This window comes from Populus alba, chromosome 12 (assembly GCF_005239225.2).
Source record: "Populus alba chromosome 12, ASM523922v2, whole genome shotgun sequence".
NCBI classification, from domain to species: Eukaryota; Viridiplantae; Streptophyta; class Magnoliopsida; order Malpighiales; family Salicaceae; genus Populus; species Populus alba.
The window spans coordinates 13,369,987-13,388,132 of NC_133295.1; the positions used below are offsets into that span (position 1 = coordinate 13,369,987).

The following is an 18,146-nucleotide window of genomic DNA, read 5'->3' on the forward strand; positions in this document are numbered from 1 at the left end:
CGTTAAATTTATCTAATTATCTTTCAAATTAAAATTTTTAAAGCTGGAATTGAGGGTATTTATATTTTTTGTATTTTTTAAATACAGTAAAATAACAAGTTTACTTTTTAAACAAAAAACAATTAAACCATGTGTTTAGAGCTTTTTTGATCAGTTCACTCTAATTTTTTTTGTTATTACAATATTCATCGAGGACAATTTGATATATTAAAAACAAATCATTATTATTTAAATAAAAAAACTTAAGAAGTGTTTGACACATGTGTTAAGGCGTAGGATGTGCCGGCATACTTCAAAAGATGCTTGTGGTGCCTCCTGGTAGCCAACAATGACCTCTCACCATGTTGTTGAAAGCGACATCACATTCTTTTCTGTTCATCAATGGTGAATTTTAATTTTTTTTATTATTTTTATCTTGTTAAATTTACTTTTATTATCAGTTATAATTGTCCTCAATTTTTTTTTAATTGTTATTTTTATTTTGGATCTTTTTACATAATTAATTAATTTATTTATTTTCATCATTTAATATTTATATGGTATTGAATTTCATATTTTTTTATATATAATAATTTCAGTCTAATAATAAAAGGTCAAAAATTTGTAAAGATCAGACTTTTTTTTTGTTTCATCGTTCAAAAATTTATCTTCATTATATTATTCAAGAAACTCGATTATTATCCATGATGGTAAATAAGATTGATTCACAGTAATTTTATTTAAATAATATTATTTTTTATCTATTTTATTATCACTGTAATTTTTTCATTTGATGAAAACAAACCTATTACCTGAGTAATAATAGAGTTTTTTTTTTAATTTTTAAAATGCGCCTGAGGCCACTTAGATCCAAAAATGAAAAAGAGATATAAGTCCGTCAGACAACCGCATGATCATCCCCAGCCAAATCAATGACTGAAGAACGATCCTCTGCAGCCATGATGATCACAAGAATCATCAAGCCATTACTCACGCTATGATCACACGGTCATGTTTCATCAACCAGACTTAGGTTCCTGTCTCCTTAGTGTTAAAGGATACAGAAGTACGATCCTATAGAACAGATCCTGTTCAAGTAAGGTCGTGACTAAACTAGTTCCTCCACCGCTATATTACCCTATTTACTCCTTCGTTTGTTTCCGATGTGGGATTCTTGTTAATGCTTCGTTCCAGGGTATATTTGTCCAGAAGAAGAAAGTTTGCGCGCCTTGTGCTCCTCAAAGTCCCGATAAAATCCAAAGGAGAGTGAAGTGAAAGTACTAGGATACCCCCTAGCCGCAGAGTTGTTATTGCGGTAGTATTTGTTAATTCTATAGGGACACCTAGTACGACTCTAGGAGGCTACTTTGGAGTGTAATAGTCGAGAGTTTCAAGCTTTTACAGGTTTTCCATTACACTTTATGCTTGGCAGTAGCCATACCGATGACATTAGAGTTGCCCTATTTGCAGAATTAGATCTTGAATTGGCCAAAATTTGTCACGAACTCTTTGAACAAATCAGATTGTCTTCGGCTGTGACCATTGAGCTACTGGCCATTGGATATGTACTCCTTAAGCAGCTGTGAGCTGAGCCTGGTAAGTTAACTTTGTACTGAAGAGCAGATAAAAGAAAGTGCGTATGGCTTTTGCAGCGTCTTTGCCACAAGAAACATTGGACTTCAATAAGGTGTTCGTCAATGATGATGAATGGTAACTACAGACACAAGAGTTTAGCGGCTGTGCATATATCCATTGTCTTGTGTCTATCTAACCAGGAGGGGAGCCCTGCAAAACTTCTTTACACGGCAGTCAAGGCCTTCTTCGGCCCTAACATGCTTCTTTCCAAAGTGTTTTCGTGGTTCCATAAGTGTACGGATGGTGAGGCAAGCAATGGCCAGAACTGATTCCCCCATTCTTGTACTTTCCAACCAACCATCTTTGAATTTGCCTCAAACCTTGTTCACTGCCTTCAAGTAGTTGCTTGATTCATGGTCTCTTAGAACTGTACCTTCGAAGCCGTAGGCCGTGGGATCGCTAAGAGTTTCCAGTGGACGGGGACAATTCAGGAGTGGCACTTGCAGAGCACCCATGATGGGTTTTTTCATAAGGGTGTGACTGGAAGGAGCCATCAAATTGCTTGAGGACTATGTATCTCTACACAAAAGACGTGTCGGGTTGAGCATTGAGATCTTGAAAATCATCGGGATTAGTTTTGCTCGTGTTCTCTGGATCCTCGATGGCTTAAGTGGGGCTAGGCAAGCAAAAAATAAAAAGATGAAGAAGATCTGTCAGACAACCGCATGATCATCCCCAGCCAAATTAATGGCTAGAGAACGATCCTCTACAACCATGATGATCACAGGGATCACCTAGCCATTACTCACGCTATAATCACACGGTCATGTTTCATCAACCAGACTCAGGTTCCTGTCTCCTTAGTGCTAAAGGATACAGAGGTACGATCCTATAGAACAGATCCTGTTCAAGTAAGGTCGTGATAATATCTTTCCCTCCACCGCTTTATTACTTTGTTTACGCCTTCGTTTGTTTCCGATGTGGGATCCTTGTCATGCTTCGTTCCAGCCTTCCAGGGTATTTCTGTCCAAAAGAAGAAAGCTTGCGCGCCTCGTGCTTCTCATGGTCTTGAGAAAATACAAAATTTAATTTAAAGTAAAAAAATAAAAAAAAATTGTAAGGTGAATATTGTGTCTGTGGTCATCTCGCAGACCATTACATGTGAACAGGGCATGACATTTGTCTTTCTAATTATTAATCTCACAGCCCAAATCGTGAGTGTAATGGCCGTTTCTTACTTGAAAGAAAACATAAATGGATTAAAAATTTTATTTTAAATGAGCTCCGTGAAGGGAAGGTTCGCATTGTCGTAAGAAATTAAATTGAAGAATTTAGCTGATTATAATTCGTTTGATTTTCTCGATGATTAGTAAATAATTAAGACTATCATAATACTAAGCAATCTTTAAAATAAGAGTTTCTAAATATTTGTTATTTTTTAAAAAGTATTTAAATAATGTATATAAAATATTCACTTTCATTACTCTTTTGCAATTGTTTGGCCATATCAAGGGCTGAGTGAACGATCCTCTGCAGCAAATATGATCACAAGCATCATCCACCCATGACCCACTATATGATCACACGGTCATGGCTCATCAACCAGGTTTAGGTTCCTACCTCCCTGGTGTTAGGGGATAAAGAGGTATGATCCTAACAGAGCTGTTTGGAAAATCATTTTAAATAATCTATTTTAAAATTTTGATTTTTTTTATTAAGTTATTTTTTATATGTTTTTCAAAATTTTTTATAAGTTAATATCAAAAATAATTTTTAAATAATAAAAATAATTATTTTGATGTATTTTCCATTAAAAAAACACTTCAAAAAATAATTAATATTGATTGAATATGTGATTAAAAGCGCTACAGTTTGATAAAATAATAAAAATTATCATAATTCATTGTTTGTTATTGATAACTTTATACTTATATTTTTATAAAAAAAACTCTACCAGAATTTTAGATTAGAAAACAATTCTCCTCATAATAATCACATTGAAAACTGTTTTAAATGGGATTGTTACAACATCTTATGACTAAACTTTGATTTTAGTTTAATTTACCCTCACAACGTGATTACTAATGATTAGTGGCATAACTTTAGGAATAAAAAAAGGTACATATATCATACTCTTACACACACATATAATGGCAGAGGCAGAGTCCCCACTATTGCAAGAAAATGTTTTTTTCCAGTTTTTTTTATTGTCTATGTTTATAATTTTAGTAGTAAAATAACTAAAATTTTAGTATTTTTAAAATATTTTTTTTAATCTGACCCTTTTTAATTTATTTTTTCTTGCTCCACCCTGTATATATACAGACACCTTTTGGTTGAACTTGATCATTGAGAGAGCTTGAATTTTCTCTTAGTTGCTTTTGTATCGGGACTGTATTTAGACTTCGGTATGTAGGTATCTCATGATCCTAAATGGCTATGTGAATTGGTGTTAGGGCCATTTTATGTTTAGTAACCATGATTTATCTGATAAGAAAAGAAAAGAAAAGAAAAAAGAGCAGAAACGAGTTATGAAACTTGAGGCCCTTGAATTATTTGAAATCATTAAATTTCGTCATTTTAGTTGCATGAATGTGTTAACAGAATAATATAAAATTATTTTTAAATTTTATTTTTGAATTAAGATAGTTTTGTTTGACAAAAATTGTGTTCATTGATCATATGATTCAAATTGTGTTCATTGATCTCTTCAACATAGCACATAATCACATGTATGATTATTACTTAACTGTGTTTTGAAGATTTAATGACAAGTGAACTTTTCGAGTTGTATTCTTAGATTCAAATAATTTTTCCAATCAGGACATATTTAAATTTTCATTAGAGAGATTAGTTGTGTTAAAACGAAAAAAAAATAATTATTTACTATTTCAAGAAATTTAGGGGGGGGGGAATGAGAAAATCTTCGATTAATAAATTCATGAACAAATTAATAGTTTTGATCGAAGTAATCAAAATAGGAAATATGTATAAGACTAAAAAAGAAAAAGCGCCGTTGCCGGGGATCGAACCCGGGTCACCCGCGTGACAGGCGGGAATACTCACCACTATACTACAACGACTTCGTTGAGATAATGAGCAGCTATTAAAATAATTTATTCATTTAATTACTGGAGCATGTGCCATATGACTTTATTTGACCACTACAAAAGCTAGAAATTCAATATTTTCCATTTTTTTTAAAAATAATACTAGAATATTCTAAAGTGTAAAGATACAAGATACAAATGGAGTAATCAAGGTTTTTAATGTGTAATAATAAAATTCTCAAATGCTCAAGTTAGTTTTTTATTGGTTGATGTATAATGCTATTAAATAATCATAAAATTCTCGAGAAAAAAAATATTGAATAGTCATAATTGTTTGTTGGTTGACGTGTAATGGCATGGTTCTTGCACATTAGTGAAAATTGTCTCTGTAGAAAAAAAAAATTATTTGTGCATAAAAAATTTATTCCCACAAAAACATTATATGAACAGTTGAGGTAAAAATGTTTTCTTATTTGTTTTTTCTTGTGTCGTCAACCATAATATAGAATCATTATACAACGAATCTCATTTTTTAGCATTGAGATCCTGAAATTTGTCAATGTTCTCCAGAGATTACAAGGAGCTGGACTAAATAATGATTTGATTTAAAGCAAAAACTTATATTTAGCCTGTCAGACAACCGCATGATCATCCCCAGCCAGAACATGACTGGAGAACGATCCTCTACAGCCATGATGATCACAAGAATCGTCAAGCCATTACTCACGCTATGATCACACGGTCATGTTTCATCAACCAGACTTAGGTTCCTGTCTCCTTAGTGTTAAAGGATACAGAGGTACGATCCTATAGAACAGATCCTGTTCAAGTAAGGTCGTGACTAAACTAGTTCCTCCACCGCTATATTACCCATTTTACTCCTTCGTTTGTTTCCGATGTGGGATTCTTGTTAATGCTTCGTTCCAGGGTATATTTGTCCAGAAGAAGAAAGTTTGCGCGCCTCGTGCTTCTCAAAGTCCTGATTAAATCCAGAGGAGAGTTCCGTGAAAGTACTAGGATACCCCCTGATCTGCGGCGTTGTTATTGCGGTGGTATTTGTTAATTTTAGAGGGACACCAACTAGGAGGCTTCTTTGGAGTGTAATAGTCAAGAGTTTCAAGCTAAATATTATAGCTTTGGACTATAATGTTTTGCTGTTGCCTCTTAGTTTTTTTAAAAGCTTGAAAGCTAAATATTTTTTATTTGTTTTTAAGGATAATTAAATTATTATGTTAAAAAAATAAACAAACTAATTTATCCTCGATCAACTAATAATGTCCAATAAATCCTGCACAAAAGACCTTATTCCCCTCCATGGTAAGTTATTTGAATTTTTTTTACAAGAATAAAATCATCATTATATTATTTCAATCTATAATGTAATGAATCTTGAACATAGTATTTCACTTATGCCTTTCACATGATTTAATAGGTTCTTCCTTTAAAGAAACGACAAGATAAATAAGAAAAAAAATACAAAGAACTTAACAGGTTGAAGAGGATAAATATTTTTTGAGTATTTATAGGTTGATAGAAATTAAATGGGAAAATTAAAGAGTTGTAACTCACACATTTCTCTTCTTCAACTAAACCTTAAATCTTGAGTTTACAACTCTTTTTTTATTGGTTATTATCTCTTATCAAAGTTTAATATATAAATACTAGAAAAAAATTTTATTTTTTCAATATAGAATTAAAAATTCATTAATATATATATTTTATATTCACAAGAAAAAAAATATACTTTTTTAATGTGAAATAAAATATGTTTTTAATTTAAATATTTAAATTTAAAAAAATAATATATTTCCAATAAAAGCATCAACTTTTAAAATAATATTTAAAACTTCATTGTTTACTATAAAAAAAAACTTTCAAAGATGTAAATTGCGTTCAAAGTTGCATTCATCAAAGCAAATAATCACGTAATTAACTATTTTTGAAGATTTAATGACAAGTGAACTTTTCTAATTGTATTCTTAGATTCAAATAAATTTACCAATCAAGACATTTAAATTTTCATTAGAGAGATTAGTTACGTGTTAAAATAAAAAAAAAAAATTATCAAGTAAGCATGTTTGGTATTATAATAATAATTGTTTTTTAAAATACTTTTTGCTTGAAAATATATCAAAATATATTTTTTTAAATATTTATTTTTAAAATCAGAACATCAAAATTATCTGAAAAAAATTTTAAAAAATTATTTTAAAAAAAAAAATAATATTTTTAAGCAAACAATTTTATGCTGCAATATGGCCTTCACTATTTCAAGAAATTTAGAAAAACACAAATGAGAGAGATACCTTGTATAAACAAAAAAAAAAAAAAAGACCATGTTAACAAAAAAAATTCTGTAAAAGAGAAAAAAAAAATATATATAATTAAAATCACGAACAAATTAATAGTTTTAATCGTAGTAATTCAAAATGGGAAATATGTATAAGATTGAAAAGAAAAAACGCCGTTGCCGGGGATCGAACCCGGGTCACCCGCGTGACAGGCGGGAATACTTACCACTATACTACAACGACTTTGTTGAGATCAACCGCTGAAATTAATAATATTGAATAAAGCTTCAATGATTTCTCACAAGAATAACTTCATTGACTTAATTTTCAATAACAATAAATATTTTTAGTTTTAACTACTTAATGTTTTTTATTTTAAAATTTATTTTTCCTCAAATAAAGAAATTTTTTAAAATCGAAATGTTTTATTAAATATGGTGGATGGAGGGTTAAAATTATTATACAGAATTCTTAAGAGGAGGAACTTAGTTAACCAACACCTTGTAAATTGTAGAGTGATGAAATTAAATAATGTCAAATAGTTCAAGGACTAGAAAGCACATAAAGAAAGAAAAAGAAGGCTATGAACAGGAAACCCACAGCCAAAACCCTTCTCCTCCTAGGGTTTTAAGTCTGACGGAGTAATAATTTTCCCATCTCAATTCTTTTCTTGAGCCAAGGAATTCATATTCTGGGTTGAGAATAGTGGATATAAAACAATCAATTTCCAAAGGTAAGCAACCCCAAAACTCAAGCTTTTTACTGATTTTCATGGTTTCTGTCTTCAATTTGATTTGTGCAAATTTGTGGTCTACCCACTTCACAATTCCTCAAAAAGATCCAATCTCTTGTAGGTTTTAATCTCTCCTTTTACTCTCTTTGCCTCCTTGTTTTACATCCTTGCCATGATATTGACTATAATCAATAAAAGGGTGTCTAAGTTCTCTGAAATGATAGCTCAAGTCAATAAATCTCTTGTTTTCTCTCCTGTTGATATTGAAATTTCCTATAAAAAGCAAAACCCTTTTCTCAGTTCCCTTAAAGTTCAATGCCTTTGCAGTTCCAGATCGTCCCAGAATGCAAAAGTTTCACATTCTGGGTCAGTTCAATCACCTGTTACTCTTTATAGTACTCGTGTCTCACGGGTTGCGAGAACTGATGCTCAACGTGTTCTCTTTGATTACTTGCATTGCACTAGGAACTTTGATTTCAATGATGCAGAGCATATTAGCAAGAATTCACCTCATTTTATTGAAAATTTGCTCACCAAGATTGATAATGATAAAGACGTTGTGCGGTTGTTGAATAAATTTCTTAGGTATAATCCAATTAATGAGTTTGAGCCGTTCTTTGAGAGTTTAGGTTTGAGGCCATCTGAGGTTCCTTCGGTTCTTCCACCGCATTTGATGTATCTAGTTGATAATGATATGTTGCTTGAGAACTTTCATGTTTTGTGTAATTATGGAATTCCCCGTAGTAAGATTGGTAGGATGTACAAGGAAGCAAGAGAGATTTTCGGATATAATTATGGGGTATTGAAATTGAAACTTCTGGCTTATGAAAACTTGGGTCTAAGCAAAACCACTGTTGTCAAGCTTGTTAGTTGTTGCCCATCTCTCCTTATTGGTGGTGTTGATAGAGAGTTTGTTAATGTTCTTGGGAGATTAAATAGAGCTGGACTAAAGAATGATTTGATTGGAGGATACTTGTCTGCTAAAGAGTCTTATGATTGGAAAAGACTGATCGACACAATATATTTTCTTGACAAAGTAGGTTATAGTGAGGAGCAATTCCGTGATCTGTTGAAAACGAATCCTGTGTTAGTGTTTGAAGGTTCTGGGAAGAAAGTTTATTTGTTGTTTGGTCGGTTACTTAAGTTGGGCCTTAAGGTTAATGCGATTTATTCATTGTTCACACAATATCCACAAATCTTGTCAGCCAAGCGTGCGAAGAATCTTTTGCGGGGAATTCATATCTTGTTGGGCATTGGAATGGGAGTAGAAGACATTGCAAACATCATATCTACACAAATGGAACTTCTGTGCTCTGCTGCTTTAAAAGGACCTGTAACTCTTCGTAGACAATTCAAAGATAAGAAAGATAGTTTATGCCAAATCCTCATGGAAAACCCACTGGAGCTGTTCCATTTGGATTCTAAATCAGAAGTTGAAAGCAGCAAAATGTTATCCTCCCGGGGTCCTACTAACAAATTGGAGAAAACAGCATTCTTGTTGAGATTGGGGTATGTTGAGAACTCAGATGAGATGGCAAGAGCTCTAAAAATGTTTCGAGGTAGAGGAGATCAATTACAAGAGAGGTTTGATTGCCTGGTACAAGCTGGTTTGGACTACAATGTTGTCTCCAGCTTCATCAAACAAGCTCCCATGGTGCTAAACCAGTCCAAAGATGTAATTGAAAAGAAGATTGATTGCCTGACAAACTTAGGCTGCTCGGTCAACTCACTGATGGCATTCCCATCATATTTATGCTACGACATGGAGAGGATTAATCTTAGATTTAGAATGTATACTTGGCTGAAGGAAAAAGGTGCAGCAAAACCCAAATTGTCCTTGAGCACTATCCTTGCATGTTCAGACGCACGATTCATAAAATATTTTGTAGATGTCCATCCTGAAGGACCAGCAATGTGGGAAAGTTTAAGGAACACGTCAGCATCAAGCTAAGGCTAGTTCAACTTTTAAGTTTGTGTACAGTTTATTTTTATCGTTTAGTCAAACTGATGCCAGCCATTCATTCCTACCGATCTAATTGCTGAACATCTTTCTGTTTGCCATACTTTTTAATAATTTTCTTATAAATCATCCATCTCATGTTCTCCGTAGCTCACAATAAGATGGTTCTTGGTGTAGCTCAACTTGCAGATTTTAGATGGCACACATTAATGCATGCACAAGGATTTCAATTTGTCTAGCAGCATATCTTCTGTGTTTGCATGTGTGGCCAGCCTGCTAATCAAAATGTCTCTTTTTTGAAAAATTCATTTAATTTATGGAGGTTATTTGTTGTTTTAATGTTCTAGGATTCTGAGGAATTTCTTCATTCCAGATAATTATAATGACTTCTTTTCTCTTCCACTTCATGTTTGTTTCCTACTTTATTTTCCTTTTAATTGCTTGTTCACCACAACGCTAAGCACTTTACTGATGTTTATAGGTTGAAAGATGAATTTGTATTTTCCATCTGGGAAATGATCATCTAGTTGCAAGGCAGAAAAACAAAAAGCTACAGATTTTCTTGCAATAACTGAAGTTTCATTAGTGATTTTCCAATTGTCATCTCTATCACAAACAAAAGGACCATGACCAATTCATGGGATTTATTCTTTATTAAATATTTTCTTTTCATCAACCTCTGCTTGACAAGATTTGTGCCAACATAACAGATGACAAGAAGAACAAAAGGCGGGAAAGCATTCAAGGCTACAAATTATTCCATAAATAGATTCCAGCTATAATTTGTATGAGACTTCAAGTTCTTCAACCTATGTGACTCTCCATTGCAGAATATGGATCACATGTTATCCTGCATTTGATCTCTCAGCCGTGCACAAGTCTTGTGTTTGGTTGAACGCACCCAGTGATATGGTCTTAGCAATCAAAAGCGTCAGACGCCACACCATCGAAATGAGAAACGATCATGCTCGCAATCAACACTGCAACCAAAAATTTCTTCATCATTTTCCTTTTCTAAAAAATGTAACCATTGTGATCCCCCTTTCCTCATCCATAGATGTAATTTTAGACTTGCCCGTTAGTCTGGTTTTGGAACTACGAAAGTACCATCCCCAAGATCCATCCTCCATCTTTGAAGCAGCCGTCCATGTTGAAAGCTTTAGCTGACAAATACCGGGGAGTAAATCAAGGATAAGGGTATCTATACGTCATAAGGTTTTGACTGCACATCATAGCAGAGTGCTCCAGACAATATGCAACTGTATCAGTGCATGTGGCTGTGTCAGTTCCATCTTGGCGGTGTAACGTGGGTGTGCGAGCCCTATCCATATTTAATGTACAAATGCAATGTTAAATCATATTCTTCTATTTTCTCCATCGAGCACTATCTCCTCCTCATTTTCTACAGGTCAACTAGATAGGCACCCATGCATCATTTTTTTCCCTATAATTTTAGTTTATTATAAATAATGCAATGATTGTAGATAAAAATCTAAAACTTAGGGTAAATTTATGAAGCAATTGTTTCAAGAAAAAATGATTTATAATTAATTTTTATAGTCTTGAACCCCAAGCTATAGTTAATTTTTGTAGCCTTGAACTATAAGTTTTCTTTCACCAAATCAAAGAATCTTAAAAGCTTGCATTTCCTAGCTTCCAAGATAAGAAAATAAAGGGAGCACGGTATTTTAATTATAAGATAATAAATTCAAAATTTTGTATGAAATTACTTGTTACATGTCAAATATGACTTGTCATGATATAATCTAATAAAACGATATAAACATTTTCTTCGTTAATTTAAAAGAGATTGCCAATATTTCACATTCCATACACTAATATGTGTTAGTTATTTTCATTATTTTCTAATATTTTTATGAAGATGTTAGTTTTTTTCCAAATAAATGGACTAAAAGATTATAAAAATACACTTAATTCAACCATTTTATTATATTATTGACGGGTTTACATGCATTGATGTTATCAAAGGTGACCTAATAAAAAAAAGAAGAATAATTCTTTTTTATTTAAAATTTACTATAAAAAATACCAACTTCTTCTTCCTTTAAAAAAAAAAAATTCATGTCACGCCTAAATATAATCTATCTGGAATGTGCCTTGGCTATCCATGTGTGGACACAAGTCCACTGCAGGTTTCCATTCAAATCAGATTGAATTATTACCTATCAAATTCAGATAACATTGCCATCTCTGATAGCAACACGATGGTAGTTCTCTATGAATGGTATGAATCTGTGGACACAACTCTCCCATTGCAGAACTCAACATTTACAGTTTATTTTTCCAAGACAAGGCACGAAGTTGATAGTTGATGAGCAAAAGTTCGTTGTAAACAAGACACCCTATTCACACTACTACAACATAAAAAACTGGGTTTCAGTTTTACAAGTCATTGGTTAAATGTAAAGGAAAAAAAAAATACATGGCAGATACCTAAGACACGTTCTCATGATGTAAAGGAAAATGATGCGCAGCTATACCTAATTTTCTAGCACAAACCCCGTCTCCTTCAAAGATAGGTCAGAAAGACAAGGGAATAAAGCAGCTCCTTTTGTAGAAGGAGAGATTGCAATAACCAGTCAATGTCTGGTTCCTCTTCTTATCTTGCTATGACTGCATTAGTACAAGATTCTTGCTTCACTCTAGAAGTAGTGGCATCCTACTTTCCAGGAAAGCTTTTTACTCAGAAATCGAATATTTTCAATTCAATGGAATATATGGATTCTAAACAAGCATCCAGTGCTGTATTATTATTGAAGGGCCAAGGTTTTGGAATCTTTACTGCTTTTAATGACCGTATAGGCAAACCAATGACAGGCGTGTGGTACTACAACATGGTTGAAAAGGAAATGATGAAGCACTTGTGTATTCGAACAGAAGTATTAATTTCGGAGGTAATCCATCTTAGAGCAGGCAAAGAAAAAGACATGGCAATACACATGATCCGGTGATCAGATTTTCAAATCTAAATAAATCAGTTGCAAATTTCTATAATTATTGTTTTTTTGCGGTAACTAGAGAGAATTTCTATGAGCTTTCGAAATAAAAGCTTTAGAAGGCTTTAATAATACAGGCAAATGAGCTTACAGAGTTAGTTCGCTCTTCGGTTAAAATTGTACAGAGAAGCTTATCAAAATCTTTAACTAATATTAAGGCTTAAATCTGAGACAAAGTGGCATGCCCTCATAGTTTCCTGAGCTTGTTACCAACACCATCTTTTAGAGAAGATGAGGATGACGAGGAAGACAAAACAGAGCGGTTAATCACAGCCTTGTCCTTGTTAAATGCCTTTTGAACATCCTCTTTAAGTTCCATGAAACGTGTCCTCTTGATTCTTTGTTCATCTGGGGTGCCCTTTTCAAGGAAAAACAAATCAGGGAGGTCATCCTCCATGAACTTATCAAGCACTTCAGAGCAACTAGGGAAGTATCGTCGGCCCATTTCCACTGTCATTATGACAAACACAATTCATATGAGAATAGTTGCAAAGACTGTATAGTTTAAACTTTCTAGACCATATGTGATGTTTGCTTTGCTTAATTGTGAGGACTTCCTGGGGATTCAACAGTTTCAGCTAGCTTCAAAATTTTAGGACTTCTGTGATAATATGTTATAACATGTCCTGAGATTGATTTTTCAAACAAAAGGATTTAAAGCTGGCAAGTACCTGTTTTCATTAGGGCTTCCATCCTAGAACGAAGTCTTTTGTTCTGCATTATTGGTGTCTCATTCAGGTCAACCTCCCTCAAATTCCCGCTAGAACCTTTTGATGCAGCAAGACCAGCAAATTCTGATGTTGTTGCAGCATGTGCAATGTCCATTGCTAGCTTTGCTTCAGTAGGGAAGAATAATCGTGCAAACGCCACTGTGATGTACACCACAACACTTGATCATACATTTGATTATAAGTCATGATAGAGGACCCATTTGAATATATCAGGATCATAATTGAACAGTAGGCGCTAAAACCATATATAAATAGGATGTCTTCACCTCAGTAAGCATCAAATAGTGATGAGAAAATGTCTATTTTCATCAAGCCTGCTTGGTAGATCAGGAAACTAAAAATAGACAGAACATAAAATCTCCTATTTGAACAATAGCAGACAGAACAATTAGCAGGACCCAGAACCAAAACGAACGAACTTAAAGCTCAAATAAAGCAGCCAGAAGGTCAGTGATGATGATATCTAGGTATCTCGACAGAGTATTGAAAACATCATTCCCACACTTCTCTTTATGAGCAAGAAAGAGATTTCAAGAAAATTACCAAAAATTTCAGATTTTGGCTTATTAATCTTGCAATTCGTGGGAACCAGGCAAGTTAACTGTATTCTGGAACATAATTTTGAAGATTAACCCAAGAAATAAGTAGTCAATTTTAAATTCAATGCGATCCAAAAGCATAATCCAGTCCCATTGAGCATGCACTTGAACTGCATACTGGCTTTAGAAAAAATACAAGTGAGTTGAATCCAAAATTATCATGTGCAGGATGATATACCTCTGTTCTCCAGGTATAACAGCTTCATGTGCAGATCATCAACCATTGTATGGGAAGTGATGGAAGCACTCCCACCCAGTGGATTCCTTCTCATTTCCCTCTCTAAAATATCGATGCATAACCTGTCTTTGTTTGCTTCCTGCCCTTGCTCTGTTTTAGCATGATAGTCTTTTGGCCTTGTCAACCTCCGGCAGATACTAACAGCACTTTGCCCATCTGATGTCAAGTCCAAAGCAGATGCTCCTTTTGCCAGCAACGAAACTATCACTGATGGCTCTTTCCGCATTGCAGCAATGTGAAGAACTGTGAAACCTCGCGAGTTTCTAAGATTGACATTAGCAAGACCAAGGCTAAGCACCTCAGACATAACCTTGAGATCACAGTATGATGCACAATAATGGAGAGCGTTAGCGTCATCTAAGGATATATCAGACTCAGTCAGGAGAAGCTTCACAAGTTCAACATCATCTGAGTCCAATGCCATGTGTATCCTCTTGATTCTCTTTTCACGTAGGGGGTCCCCAGCCTCTGTGTTGTTTTCATCATCAGAAATAGGTTTGCGGCGGAGCTGTTTAATTTTGTCTGCAACTTCATGGGGAAGCTCTTTCTCTATAGAGATGTTGTCAAGATTAGACACTGCTATTCTATCAACACATTGTGCAATAAGCTGACTTGATTGACAATGGAAGGCAACCACAAGGATTGGGATCACATCTTCCGCAAGAGCTTTCCGAACAAAGTTAAGAAGGCGTCTCTGAAAAAAACATGCAGATTTGGATCACTATAATTCTCTTCTGCTTTTATAGATCCCAAAGGACAGTTTGGGAGATGAATAGAAGGGCCCAAAACCTAATTTTTCTTGTCAAGTTATTCTCGATAATTTCCTCAGCTAATAAAATGGCATTTTGTATAGTTACTGACTGCCAGAATACGTGAGGAAATACTACAACAAAATAGTTGAGAAAAACAACCATTCCCAAGTTATTCATTACGCTTGAGCATTGACATCCACAGTCCAGCATAGAAATCAAACGAATTAATACATCAGATCATGCACGCACTGCTTGATACGACCCATTTGAAATATTCACACCTTGGGTGAAGGTAGCAAAACAGGTTGGATCTCCAATTCTCAAAGTTTATTAACTGTATTAGCAAAAGATTAGCTAGGGTAGACAAATACCACACAACTGTCATGGCAAGTTCAATTCCACCACAAGAATCAAACCATAAGCAAATTACAGAATCAGAAAGGCCTAGGAGGCGCCATCACACCTCATCAAGCACGCAAACATCATACATAATGAATTGAAAAATCTGTATCACACTACAGTAAAACAAACTAACCTGGAAAAGTGAAACCAGCTCTGGAACTTGAAATATGGATGATGCATACATCAATTCCACTGCAAAAGTAATAGCAGGTCTACACGAATCATGAGCGCATACATTATCAACACATGTTGAGACTTCCATTGGAGATGGCTTGAGTTTTCCAGTATACAAATAGCTCAAGAAAATTAGGAAGGCTTCATATCCAACATTTCCATAAGGTAACAATTCACTCATGCAATACTTCGGTTTTCCATCCTTCTCCAGAGACCCCTTTTCTCTCCTAAACAACTCATGGAAAAACTTGCTCCTAGAAGCTAAAATACATCGATGAACACCAACAGCGATACCCTCAACAACAATATCAGCATCACTATATTCACAAGTAGACTCAATCAATAGCTGCTCCAAACTGGAGCTCAGCTTATTTAAACTAATCACCTCAAGACTAGTTCCTGCCTCGGCAACCGAGGAGTTGGATATATTGTGACTAATTGAGCCATTTGACATATGAGAAGATGAAGTAAAACTCAAAGATGATGATAGCTCAGAGAAATTAGCCATTAGTCCACTTGAGAACACACAACTATAAATTATTGAGATTAAGCCTATGATCCATAGTTTCTCTACTGAATCATACCATTAAAAAATAACTACTATATGCTATCTTACTTGTCAATTTATGATGCTATTGGTTGCTAATATCCAAACCCTAAACTTACAAGAAATACAAAGGGAAGAACTTGGCATCTGGGACACTTAAAAAGCAAAAAAAAAAAAAATAGCATAAACCAAAACTAATATTGCTGAGTGCAAAAAGGGTATTACCAAAATAATTATACCCTAAAATAAATTTAAAATCATAGTGTACAAAAACAAAAACAAAAACTTTATAATCAAATTTCACCTAAAAAGAAGTCAAAAACATTACTTTATCTTCAAAATCACTAACATGACATAACCAAGAACTTTCTTGCTTGAATTTCCAGGACCACCAAGTCAACATACTATACATAAAAATAAAACCAAAAACTAATGCTTTTTAGTGAATAAAATACAGCAAAATTTAAAGAAACACAAAATGTGAAGTGATCTCAGCAACCCAGAAACGGAAACAGAAAAACAAAAAAAAAACTTATAAATTCTCACCAGATCTATCAAATATTCTTAATCAAAAAAACACAAAAGATTTAGAACCCAATAAAGCTACGAACTTGAAACAAATCAAAACAAGAAACCAAACCCAGAAACAAAACAAACACCAACTAACCACCAAGGCAGTGTTTTTGTGAATTCAAGAAACTGAAAACTAGATAACAAAAAGGGGTAAGCGTTAAAAGAAAATCATGGGCACGTGGCTAATGTGCTGTAATAACAACCGAAACTTCATTTTTCGCTATCAAAGTTACTGTTTTTCAAGAGAGAGTAAGCAGAGTCTTTAGAGAGAGAAAGTGCTGTGTTTGTTATTATTTTTTGGAGAAATAAAACACTGTGACTAATGAAATGTGAAGTCGTTTTAGTGACGGTTCATGAGTCGTCATCGTTTAGAGCTGTGGGTTCCTGACGTAGTCAATGGCGTCACCTTTGCTAGACATTTGCAGCCATCTCAATAAGGCAAGACGATGAAAAGTCTTTGCATTGTAGATAAAATAATTTATTGGAGCATCGGTGTTTCGCAAAGTTTTAATTTTTTATTATTATTTGATATATTATGTTAAAAATAATTTTTTATATTTATAAATAAAAAATTATTTTGAAAAATTACTTCTACTCTTGTCCCAAACAATTTTTTTCAAATAAAGTAATTTGTTCGTGGTTGTGGAAAAAATTTGTGATCATGACAGCTGATTTGATCTCTAAATTAGTTAAATATCATTGTTGAATATTAAAGAGTTCATGCCTCAGAATTGGCGTAAATGGAGAATTATTGGATTAATTATGGTTCAATCAATGTTTTTGTGTTGAAAATTGTTTGGAATTGCTATTAAAAAAAAAAAAAAGTTAACCATGTCTAGTCATAGACATGGCATTAGGCCCATGACAACATGGGAGATGATGTCACTAGGATTAAACAAGGATTCAATCATTGTAGGTAATGGGTTGGGTGCATCTAATTCATGAATATATTAAAATTAAATCTATCTAAATGGGCTATCAATATTTGAAGAAATATATTTTTAAATTTTATTTAAGATTAAAAGTCTAACTACTAAAGAAGAAGAAACCTTTTAAATGTTTTTAAAAAGTTTGTTTGACTAAAAAATAATTAAATTAAATTTTTTTAATATTTTTTAATGATTTTAATTTGTTAGTGTCAAAAATAAAAATAAAATTTTGATATATTTTTAAGTAAAAAATACTAAGTGTGTGTTTGATATTATAATAGCTTTTGTGTTTTAAAAAATAGATTTAAGAAAAATAATTTTAGTTGTAATTTTAAAAAATAAGTTTCAAAAAATAATTGTTTAGTGAAAAATCATGTGAGATAAATTTTTACGTGCAAAATAAATAAATATCAGGTCTTTTTAAATAAAAAAAATATGTTATTGTGACTTTTTATAAAATCAATACTTGAAATAAAATTATACATGAAGCTTAGTATAGGAAGTTAATATTATACATTTTTTTCTCTTCGTAATTGGATAAAAAACAGAAACTTCACGATACCAAATAATATTTAAAAAAAAAATACATCATGCTA

At 33.2% G+C, this 18,146-nt stretch overlaps 2 protein-coding genes and 5 non-coding genes across 7 annotated transcripts; 1 reads left to right on the forward strand and 6 right to left on the reverse strand.

Annotated features, from left to right (window-relative positions):
* Positions 1-871: 871 nt before the first annotated feature.
* Positions 872-1,085, reverse strand: LOC118031202 (small nucleolar RNA U3). The gene has a single exon (XR_004684482.1). It is a non-coding gene; the product is annotated as a small nucleolar RNA U3 (small nucleolar RNA).
* Positions 1,086-2,261: 1,176 nt separating this feature from the next.
* Positions 2,262-2,475, reverse strand: LOC118031200 (small nucleolar RNA U3). The gene has a single exon (XR_004684480.1). It is a non-coding gene; the product is annotated as a small nucleolar RNA U3 (small nucleolar RNA).
* Positions 2,476-4,565: 2,090 nt separating this feature from the next.
* TRNAD-GUC (transfer RNA aspartic acid (anticodon GUC)) lies at positions 4,566-4,637 on the reverse strand. Its single transcript has one exon. It is a non-coding gene; the product is annotated as a tRNA-Asp (tRNA).
* Positions 4,638-5,230: 593 nt separating this feature from the next.
* Positions 5,231-5,443, reverse strand: LOC118031201 (small nucleolar RNA U3). Its single transcript, XR_004684481.1, has one exon. It is a non-coding gene; the product is annotated as a small nucleolar RNA U3 (small nucleolar RNA).
* A 1,623-nt stretch (positions 5,444-7,066) lies between these two features.
* Positions 7,067-7,138, reverse strand: TRNAD-GUC (transfer RNA aspartic acid (anticodon GUC)). The gene has a single exon. It is a non-coding gene; the product is annotated as a tRNA-Asp (tRNA).
* A 302-nt stretch (positions 7,139-7,440) lies between these two features.
* On the forward strand, positions 7,441-10,967 carry LOC118031182 (transcription termination factor MTEF18, mitochondrial). The gene is made up of 2 exons (XM_035035523.2): positions 7,441-9,580; positions 10,299-10,967. Exon 1 carries the CDS (start codon positions 7,801-7,803, stop codon positions 9,577-9,579), a length of 1,779 nt encoding a protein of 592 aa, XP_034891414.1. The 5' UTR covers positions 7,441-7,800; the 3' UTR covers position 9,580; positions 10,299-10,967.
* Positions 10,968-12,575: 1,608 nt separating this feature from the next.
* On the reverse strand, positions 12,576-16,933 carry LOC118031181 (BTB/POZ domain and ankyrin repeat-containing protein NPR1). The gene is made up of 4 exons (XM_035035521.2): positions 15,461-16,933; positions 14,114-14,867; positions 13,277-13,474; positions 12,576-13,055 (listed from the first exon to the last, which is right to left on the reverse strand). Exons 1-4 carry the CDS (start codon positions 16,007-16,009, stop codon positions 12,793-12,795), a joined length of 1,764 nt encoding a protein of 587 aa, XP_034891412.1. The 5' UTR covers positions 16,010-16,933; the 3' UTR covers positions 12,576-12,792.
* Between the last annotated feature and the right edge of the window lie 1,213 nt (positions 16,934-18,146).

What these genes read in the sequence shown, in the direction of transcription:
- LOC118031182 (XM_035035523.2), top strand. Translation starts at nt 7,801, where the DNA reads ATGATATTGACTATAATCAATAAAAGGGTGTCTAAGTTCTCTGAAATG.
- LOC118031181 (XM_035035521.2), bottom strand. Translation starts at nt 16,009, where the DNA reads ATGGCTAATTTCTCTGAGCTATCATCATCTTTGAGTTTTACTTCATCT. An exon ending in GTTATACCTGGAGAACAGAG is followed by an intron (nt 13,475 to 14,113) that starts GTATATCATCCT and finishes TGTACATCACAG; the next exon opens with TGGCGTTTGCACGATTATTC. An exon ending in GGAAGCCCTAATGAAAACAG is followed by an intron (nt 13,056 to 13,276) that starts GTACTTGCCAGC and finishes TCATAATGACAG; the next exon opens with TGGAAATGGGCCGACGATAC.